Source organism: Solanum stenotomum, chromosome 6 (genome assembly GCF_019186545.1).
Source record: "Solanum stenotomum isolate F172 chromosome 6, ASM1918654v1, whole genome shotgun sequence".
Classification (NCBI taxonomy): domain Eukaryota; kingdom Viridiplantae; phylum Streptophyta; class Magnoliopsida; order Solanales; family Solanaceae; genus Solanum; species Solanum stenotomum.
This window is the reverse complement of record NC_064287.1, coordinates 43,286,291-43,296,623: the sequence shown is the minus strand read 5'-3', so window position 1 is coordinate 43,296,623 and position 10,333 is coordinate 43,286,291. Positions and strand designations below refer to the sequence as shown.

Below are 10,333 nucleotides of genomic sequence, written 5' to 3'. Positions count from 1 at the left end.
TAGTTCAGGAGGATAATAGGACTCCCACGGAGAATAGGTGTGTAGTTGGAAATCCGATAATAGGTTGGGGGGTCATTTGACCATTTTCTCAATATATATTCATATCAATAAAGTGAAACAAGTTGTCTCCTAAATTGATGTTTTGAGTTATTTCTTCAAATTTTGACTAAAAACAAAAATTTCATAGCAGCAAACTTAAATGTAAAAAATACCTATAATGATTGAGATACTTAGGTGAAATATCAATACACCTTTGCATTACACTAGTTGAGTGACCATCTGAAAATTTTCTCTTTGGAAATTACAACAACAACATCTCCGGTGAAATCCCATTACATGGGGTCTAGGGAGGGTAGAATGTACGCACGCACGCACACCTTACCAATGCCTTGTGGAGGTATGTAGAGACTAGAGAGTCTTTGGAAATTAGATGGGAAAGATTTACTTGCAATGTATATGCACTTGTCAAGAATAGTATGCATGGTAGAACTAGAAGTTGAAATAGTGGAGTAATTATTCTTAGTTTTTAGTGGGTAATCTAATCTGTATTGGGGGGAAAGAAGTTTGTATACATGGTAGTATTGGAAATGAGGTTGTGGCATATAAGATTGGGAAAAAGTATCCATAATGATTCCATTGTCAAATGGCCGGATCGAAAATTAGCCGGTTTCCTTGGCCTCGGCTCATTACTACGATTATAGGGTGGTTGTTATCAGAGAAAAAGGAGGGAACTCGTGGCCCAAAGTCAGTGAAGGACTCGTGTCCCAAAGGACACATACAACTGATATGTCTGTCTGTATGAGATCCTGCAGGAATATTAGCTGGCGCTAAAAAATTGTGGAGTATTTCTATTGGACATAGTAATTTAGGGCACGAGTGGAGCCTTCTGAGTAACGTTGCCAATTATGCTAAATATGAAAGTGAACTTCATCATCTTCGTTTGTTCAGAGATGATGAGAGTACTTGTTTCAAGGGAAGAGTATAGCAAAAATATGTGGAGGGTTACCTCTCTTCATTGTATTAGTTGCCGGTGTTCGTTCTCAACTAATAAAAGTAGAATTGTGGAAGGAAATAGAAGAAAGTCTAGGTTTGCTGAATTTTGGTAGCTTGGAAGAGAGCATGTCTATAATTGGATTCAGTTGTAGGAATTTACCGCACCAGCTGAAGCTCTATTGTGGAGGACTTTTGAAGGGAAAGGATATTCATGTCTCAAAATTTTCTCTAGAAGATGCTGCAGAAGGCCTCTTGGAAGATCTTATTAGTAGAAATTTAGTGATGGACGGAGAAGAGACCCAACGAAAGCTTAAAACATGTCACGTTCATGATCTGTTCAGAATTTCCTTCTTCAGATCAATAGGTATTATTGTTTATATCAACGCTCATTTTCATTATTTTCTCTTTAAACAGATTCACCGGAGAGGATACATTTCCTGAAATTTCTATGGAATACCGGTTGTTTGTTCATACTTCTGAGGATCAGATTGATCTGTGGCAGCCATCTCGCTCAAGTGTTATTCAATGTGATTGATTCAGATAACTTGTTTGACAGCCTCGTAACATCTCTTTCATCTTTGACAGCTTCAAATTTGTGAAATACAATTTCTAATTCATTTGAAGTATTTTGCTGCTAAAACTAGTGGTAAGAGGATCAGGGGGAGAGATGATATTACCTTCTTCTACTCTAAAGATGATCAAATTGAGGCATTTACTTACTTGTGAAGAATCGTGCTTTGCCTGAGAACACGGGTGAATCACTTTCCAATTCTCAATTAGATAATTAGGAAACCTTTTTCACTCCACATCTCTCTTACGGTGAAGATACAGAGATGATATTGAGAAAGATGCCAAAATTGAGAAAGCTGAATTGCATATTTTCGGGGGCATTTGGTTATTCAGACAAAGTGAAGGGAAGGTGTGTTTGTTTTCCGAGATTAGAGTTTCTAAGTCACTTCAAGCTTGTTTCCAACAGCTATCCAGCTAAACTTCCACATGTCTTCAGTTTTCCCTCAAAACTTAGGGAATTGACTCTGTCAAAGTTTCATCTGCCATGGAGCCAAATCTCGAGCATTGGAGATTCTAAAGGTACTTCTCAGAGCCTTTGAAGGGCATGAATGGGAAGTGAAAGATTCAGAATTCCCTGAACTCAAATACTTAGAATTAGACGACCTCAACATTGCACATTCGTCCGTCTCCGAGGATGCTTGAACCTTTGGTTTTAACCAAATGTAAATGGCTTGGGAAAATCCTATCTATCTCATTTTGATGACATTGTATCTCTAAAAAGCATTGAAGTAAATTAAACCGGTGCAGCTGGTATGTTGCTAGTTCAGCCTGCCAGGAACTTCAAGCGATTCAGTGTGATGAAATGACAAATGATGTGTTCAAAGTTACAATACAGCCTCCTGATTGGGATAGAAATTCATCTCCTTGGCTCGTTATCTGGTATGTTCATGTCATATTCATCTGAGAACATTATTTCCACTCATTCCAATTACCTGCTCTTTAGTGAAAAGAAGGGGAGAAAAGTAGCAATTTATCTATGTGCTATATCCTTGAATCTTAAGTATCCTTTCTTGCTCTGTAATCCATTTTCTCAGTAAATGTTTCATTCAGGCTAGCAAACAGAAGATGGAGGAGGAACTCAGCTAGTTGAAGGATCTTCAGCAATAAGACATGTGTTTGAATAAATTTCAACTCTTAGTGAAACGTGTAATGAATTTATGAGCAAGAGCTCATGTCCTATTTCTGAGCTTTGTGGAACTATTGGAAATGTGAAACTATTGTTAAAATAAATTGCACTTAAAAATTTAAGCATTCCTTTTAAACCAAGTGGGTGTTACTTATCTTGAAAACTAGTCCTCTCGCATGTGTGTTGTACGTGTATGTCAATTGTTTATCTAGATCAATATAATACCAATTATCCCATGACTACCACTAGTGCATTGACCTGAGCGATGTTCTATTCAACAATTAATGACTCAAACCATTTTAGTCGCCAGAGAAAAATATGTTCAGCCATCCCAGTAGGAAAAGCTCAGTGATCAGTGTTAGGGTTTTGCCCTGATTTTCTTTCCTTATTTGAAGTTTATTTATTTCCTTAAAGAAAAGTCAAGTATTACCATAAATACTTGAACTTTTTCTGAAAGGAAAATATAATTTTCTTCCATATTTGGTTTATTCTTTCCTTAGAGGAATAGTTTGGAGATCTATAAATTGAATATCCCTATTCTCATAGCATAACATAATATAATCCACAATGTAGTCGTTTAGTGAGTTTTGTTTATGGGGAGATTTAATCTCTCAATAATTTTAATAGTTTTCTTTATATTAGTTTTCATATAATAATACTAGTTTTTAGTATAAGTTTTTGTCATCTAATTTATCAATCATATTATTTGCAATTGTAAGTTTCCGCATGACGCCCTAATCACCCTTCAGAACCCAACAAGTGGTATCAGAGCACATGGTTCAAAGATCCGATGGTTCATTGATCTAATGCTTGAATGAGGTTGAAGACAAACTCAAGTGGTTTCAAATCAATTTGTAACTAATTTGATGATAAAGAAGATTTTTGTCCAACTACATGTGGAGAAAAGATTAAAATCATATTTTCAACATTCCTGTTGCTGCATCTTTGAAAATAAAAATAAAATATTTTAAAACCATTTTTAACCCATATATTTTAAACTTTATTTTTAACTATGGCAAGCAGCAGTGATGAAGATTATGTGAAGAACGAAGATATCATGCATGTGAAGAAGACGGATCAAGTTTTGTCAAGAAAATCCAGCCAAAAGGGGAGATTTGTTAGGGTTTTGCCCTGATTTTCTTTCCTTATTTGAAGTTTATTTATTTCCTTAAAGAAAAGTCAAGTATTACCATAAATACTTGAACTTTTTCTGAAAGGAAAATATAATTTTCTTCCATATTTGGTTTATTCTTTCCTTAGAGGAATAGTTTGGAGATCTATAAATTGAATATCCCTATTCTCATAGCATAACATAATATAATCCACAATGTAGTCGTTTAGTGAGTTTTGTTTATGGGCAGATTTAATCTCTCAATAATTTTAATATTTTTCTTTATATTAGTTTTCATATAATAATACTAGTTTTTAGTATAAGTTTTTGTCATCTAATTTATCAATCATATTATTTGCAATTGTAAGTTTCCGCATGACGCCCTAATCACCCTTCAGAACCCAACAATCAGAAGATTATCATGAATCAAAATGTGCTATTTCATTTGAGACGACTCTTCTGTACCAAAAGAGTGGATGTTAAAGAAAGAAGTCAGAACTATTAAACTAAACCAAGAATGTTTTATCCAAGTTGGAGTTTCATTTGCCATCACAATATCGATGGTTATGAAACACAGAGATAAACAACAAGGGAAAAGAAGACCTTATTAAAAGTCCATGCCTAGAAATCATCTTATACCAATATTTACGCTGCAGCTGAAGGAAAAACTGTCATAAGGCAGCGTAGTCTGGATGGATTCACTCGTATAATATTATAACAAGCAGGAATTAAAAGCACAAACTCCTATTCATCATTAACTTATTTAAAATATCTGGCCCTATGCATTCAAAAATACTACCAAGCAGAAAATTAAAAGTACAAACTCCTAATCATCATTAACTTATTTAAAATATCTGGCCCTATGCCTTCAAAAATACTACTAACTATTTACACCAGATCTCTCTCTGCAACATGAATTGCAGTGAGTGCTTCAATCACAGACAGTATAAGCAACAGAATCAAAATTGAAGGAAGACATCACAAGATCCATACTTTAACAAAAAAACTGATATTGCAAAACACTACATCTATCTGCTCCAGTACTGTGATAAAGAATTGGAAGAGGTTACTGCAAGTGAGGAAGAAGAGAATGGACTAGGAGTACTTTCTTGTGCCAATCCATAAGATGAGAAAGCCGGTCCGGCCTCACTCACTTGGCTTGTTTTTGCAGTAATTACATATTATTATTTCCAATTTGGGAGATGCCCGAGGGAACCCCCTTAACTCCTCTGAGATTTTCAAGTATTGGCTTTCATCAACACTTTCATCTACTAAGAGGATAGTCTTCAGGAGTAGAGGTGCAGAGCGAAGTATAAACCTTACAAAGAGCAATTCGGGTTTTAAGCCACGGAATGCTGCTATTTTCAATTTTTGAAGCTTGTTGAATTCTTGTGTACCATAGGCTGGTCCTTCGAAATGATTTACATCTTCTTCCATGCCACCTTTAATTTCCGAGCTCCACTATAGGTATTATAAAAGTAAAAATCAGTAACATTTACAGCTCTTTACACAGAATTAAGAAGAGTAATAACTCGTGAACTCAATAACTTACCACGTCCAATATAAGGTCCTTCACATTGGGAGTACTTGTTAGAATTGTTAGAATGGAAGATACTTGATCCTCATCATCAAAATCAATATATGAACGAACAAACTTCACGTTGTCGAGGCGTGTGGGGAGCCTCTCTACTTCAGTACCAGAAGCAAAAGACTAGAGTAAAACAGTCAACCACAAAAGAGTAACATTAAATATTACAAATATATGCACCAATCTTGGCTGTGGAATGCAAAAAAATAGAAATTTTGCAGCTTACCTTGAGGTAGGAACTGTCCATATGAATATTACTAACTTGAGGGCAACAACTAAGAAGATTGGTCAAGTTCATAACTTTACTTTGATGTTCTCTTGATGCAAATCTAATTGTAGTCAGATTCCGACAGTCCAAAAAATTATCCAAGTTAAGGGTATTAGGGCCAATATTATAGAAATTCAAATACCAAAGTTTTGGAGCATATATTTTCAAGTGATAAAGACCCTGGCAAGACCGAAAATGAAGCTTCAGAAGGTTTGGCATCCACAAAATAGAAGTTTCATCATGGCGTACGAGGACTAGATTCAATTTAAGGAATTTGAGTTTGTGGAAACCCCTAAAGTTGCCTGGTAGCCTGCAAACGCATTTGGACAGGTACAACCTTTCGAGTTCTATAGCATACATGAAGGAAGGCAATCTATAAGGAACATTTTTTGTATTATGAAGGGTGAGATCCTTGACACCATTTTTTGACAAGAAAAGCATCCATTCACTGAGAACTGAGTGCCGCAAAGAAGGCAGTGAAGAAATATCCAAAAAGAATGTCTTAATGGGTCCATAGTGCTGCGACAGAATTGTATTAATGATGTCTATTAATGTGTTTAACGGCATGCTCTGGCAAAACTGTGCAGAAAATACAAGTTCAGGGATTGAGGGCCAAACATGTCTCCACACAGTAGATAAAACGCTCATTCTTGCGGCTTCGTCAATAAGCAAATTCTGCTGAATCTGGTGTTTTACATTAATCGGAAGATTGCTAAGCCTATCAACTCTGTCCCCTTCAACTTTAAGTCTCTTAAGCATTGCCATTCTGTGTTCTGATAACAAAAAAAAAGTCAGAATAGTCTAGTTTCTTCAAAGATTACCACAATAAAATTTAATATTTGTTGAATTTTTTTTACCACAATACGCATCCAGAATCTACTCTAACAAGGGAGATTTACCCACATTAAGCATTAAAAAAATGCATATTTTTGGATTTAATAAAAAAAATTACAGATTTTTGGGCAATTATTTTGATCTAATATCAGGATAAGAAAACGATAATTAACATAATCATATTATACCATGAGAGTTCACAGCGAAGTTAAGAGAAGAGAAAAACCTAGGATTAGATGAATGCTTGAGCAGTTGCGGTAGGAATTTAATTAGCATATTGATTCTAATTAGAGTTGTATATGAGCTGGTCCACCTTATTCGGGCTAATTCGGACTTTGACCAGGTTGGGCTTACCCTTTTTTTTTTTGTGAATCAGAAAACAATCCGCCCAATTCATAAGTACGTGGGCTATGGGCTATGCGGGCCAACCCACTCTTTTAAAAAATATATTTTTTATAATTTTTAAATTAATTTATAATTCTAATTAGAGTTGTATATGTCAAGGGTGAGATCCATGACACCATTTGACAAGAAAAGCATTCATTCAATCACGAGTGGACGCGTACATTCCAACAAATACCAGCTGTTAGTTCATTCTTCTGAGGATCAGATTGATCTGTGGCAGCCATCTCACTCAAATGTGGAATGTTTTGTACAAGCCAATAAGAATACAACCTCCTGATTGGGATAAAAATTCATCTCATTAACTCGTTATTTGGTATGTCATATTCATCTAAGAACATTATTTCCACTCATCCCTTGAATCAAAGTTTTCTTTCTTGCTTTCACTAAAGAAAACATACTTATTGCTACGAAATTTAAGCTATGAATTTGAAATCGTAGCTATTACTTAGTAATAGCCATAACAATTCAAATTTCGTGGCTATCTAAAATAATCATCAAATTTCTTAGCCACACATATTAAGTTGACAAAGCTAAATCCTTATATTTGCTCTAATTGCTAATAACCGTGGCAATAATTATCAAAATAGCTACAATTTTACTGCTACAATCAAATTAATAGCTATTATAACATTTTTGCTACGCAATAAAAGTAATTGTTGCAACAGTAACCTGTTAGCCATAATAAATGTCACGCCCCGAGCCTACACCCTGGGCGGGACCGGCACTCGGAGACCATTGCTGGCCCCAAGCAAACCCTTGGCCTGGCTTTCTTAACTCAGCGGAAACCTAACTCAACAAAATAACTTAAAACAATGCAAGTTTACACAACAACTTAACTTGTAAGAATCCGGCCACAAGGGCATCTCGAATCTCAAAATAGATATTTACATATATACCTAGAAGAGAGACTCAAAACTAACTGACTGACTGTCTATGAAGCCTCTAACATACTGAGATGGATGTTGGGACAGACCCCGCAACATCCTAATAGAACAAAACTAAGCACACAAAATAATTGAGTCCTCCGGAATGTAAAGAGGCTCACCACTGACTCTGGAGTGCTCAGCTAGATCAACGACGAGCAGGATACTGATCCGGGGTACCTGTATCTGCATCATAATAAGATGCAGGCCAACTGGCATCAGTACATGGAATGTACGAGTATGCGAGCTGGAAAGCTAAACCACGACTTAAGCTTGAAAGGAAAACAAGAGAGAATACTTACCTTGACTCTGTTCGACTCATGAACAATTAAACTCAAATATGTAAAGCAATAAGACACATGCAATACATAAATAGCTTGTAAAACAATGTAAACAACTTAACTCGTTAATGATAAAACAATAACAAACTCAACTTTAATTATTTAAAAGTAATATAACTTTTGTGGGAGGTTCTTTAACCGACAACCACCACTATGAGCCCTAGTGATGATACAACATCTTACCTCACGTTGCCCGATGACCATCCTATACCTTGTCGTGATATAGGACCTTACTTTTGCTTAGTGGATCCACTAGCCTAATCTTACGTGATCATCTAAAAAGAATGATACGTCAAGTCCCATGTTGGCGCATGGTTCTTATGGAGAGTCGAATTAATATGAACTCGTGTCCCCAATTTGGTGCTCAATACTACTCCCAAAAATACTTTGGCTCATGCTTTTAAATTAACTTCTTTCTTTGATTGAGATAATTACTCAAAACTTAACCTAAAGGCTCTTTTGGAAAACATGGTTCCTTCCTTACTTAAATGTAAAAACATTTATAAACTTCTTCGGGAATACTTAGTTCCCTAATAGCTTTTGAGAAAATGGACTCAACTTTAAACTCTTGACTTTACTTGAAATCCAAGACTCTTACTCGACTTGAAACTTGAGACTCTTTTCTTGACTTGGAACTCAACACTCTTGCTTGACTTTGAAACTTGAAACGAAGTTAAAACATTCAATAACGACTCTTGAAAAAGCTTGGAGGACTTACTTGAACTTACTTCTTAACACTCCTTGACTTGACTCTAACTTCACCTTATCTTGATACTAACTCGCCTTGAATTGAATTATGAATTCAAGGTGTATGATCACACATATTTAGATGAGTTCGGGATGTTTAGAAACACTTTGGGGTGTTGGAAACAACTAGGGAATGTAGGTATAACACCTAGGAACATGCGTGAGAAAGCATGGAAAGAAAGAGGGAACATGGCGTCCTTGGCGCTCTGCAAGGCACGGAGCGCCAGCCCTCGAAAGTCAGAGGTCACCTGCTGGCACTCTGAGTGGCGTGCCGCCCCAAGGGCTGGGCTTCAGAGCCCCTCTTGGGGCGCGCTGGCAGGCGTGACGCGCCAATCCTTAGCCCAGAAAATTCGACTTTTCTCCCTCTTTTCTTCAACTCTAAACCATCCTTACTTCAACGGTTCCAATCCCACCCATTAGGGATCACAAAATCCCTCAATATACAATAGATTTCAACTCAAGAACACAACCAAATCATGTCCCACAACCAACAAGAACTTCAACAACACAATCAACAACATCAACAACAACTAACAACTTCAACAACATATCCAATCCTTTCTCAAATCATAAAATGGGCTTGGTGTGTGGGGGAAAGGATCAACCCACACAAATAACTCACATACCTTGATAGGGATCACCCCCGACAATTTCCACGACGGAACTTTGACGGAAACTAGTTGATCTCCTCTTCTTCTCTTCTTCTTCTCCTGCTTCTCTTCTTCTTCTCTTCTTCTTCTCAACCCTAGCTTTCACTCTCTTAAAATGGAACAAAATGATCCAAGTATCAGCCTAACTCAACAATATAATCTCAAAAGAAATAGCTAGGGAAAAGACCAAAATGCCCTTAATTTTCCGGACAGATTTCCCTGCCAACAGCCCAACTTCTAAAGGGCATAACTCGCTCATACAAACTCGGAATTGATAAAACTTGGTGGTGTTGGAAAGATCATTCTACAAGCTTCACAAACATAACTGGAAATACTCCTAACTCATCCTGAGCTGGAAGTTATGACTGCTCAAAGTTGGCCAAAAAATTCATTTTTCCACACTTAGCCAAATTTTCCAGATTTTAAATTCTTTCCAAAAATGACTATTTTCGATTTTTAAGCCTCTTCATAGTTATTTCAACTTACCGGATGTTACAATAAATTATTTGAAACAAAATACTGTAGCTAAATAAATATTTTTTCTTCAAGTTATAAAAAGACGCGACAATAGTTAAATGAAATAGTCTTACACTTTTTGCTATAGTAAAATTTCGTAACTAATTATTATATTTGCCACAAATTTAAATTTATCGTAGTAATAATAACATTTTAGCCACAATAACTTATTTGAAGAAATATTTGTAGCTAAATAACTAATTTAGCTTCAAGTTAAAAAATATTGGGGCAATAATTAAATGAAATAATCACAATTTTCTT

The 10,333-nt window shown here is 36.0% G+C and overlaps 1 protein-coding gene and 1 long non-coding RNA gene across 2 annotated transcripts; one reads left to right on the top strand and one right to left on the bottom strand.

Annotated features, from left to right (window-relative positions):
* Window positions 1-1,817: 1,817 nt before the first annotated feature.
* On the top strand, window positions 1,818-2,803 carry LOC125868370 (uncharacterized). The gene is made up of 3 exons (XR_007446729.1): window positions 1,818-2,225; window positions 2,311-2,442; window positions 2,614-2,803. It is a non-coding gene; the product is annotated as an uncharacterized LOC125868370 (long non-coding RNA).
* A 2,143-nt stretch (window positions 2,804-4,946) lies between these two features.
* LOC125868778 (F-box/FBD/LRR-repeat protein At1g13570-like) lies at window positions 4,947-7,119 on the bottom strand. The gene is made up of 4 exons (XM_049549340.1): window positions 7,071-7,119; window positions 5,615-6,429; window positions 5,353-5,511; window positions 4,947-5,261 (listed from the first exon to the last, which is right to left on the bottom strand). Exons 1-4 carry the CDS (start codon window positions 7,117-7,119, stop codon window positions 4,947-4,949), a joined length of 1,338 nt encoding a protein of 445 aa, XP_049405297.1.
* Window positions 7,120-10,333: the final 3,214 nt, after the last annotated feature.

Bases quoted from the DNA above. Each gene is read 5' to 3' on its own strand.
- LOC125868778 (XM_049549340.1), bottom strand. From the start codon at position 7,119: ATGGCTGCCACAGATCAATCTGATCCTCAGAAGAATGAACTAACAGCT. The intron at 6,430-7,070 runs GTATTTGTTGGA...TTTTGTTATCAG, and splicing joins GAAGAATGAACTAACAGCTG to AACACAGAATGGCAATGCTT. The intron at 5,512-5,614 runs GTAAGCTGCAAA...GTTTTACTCTAG, and splicing joins TGGACAGTTCCTACCTCAAG to TCTTTTGCTTCTGGTACTGA.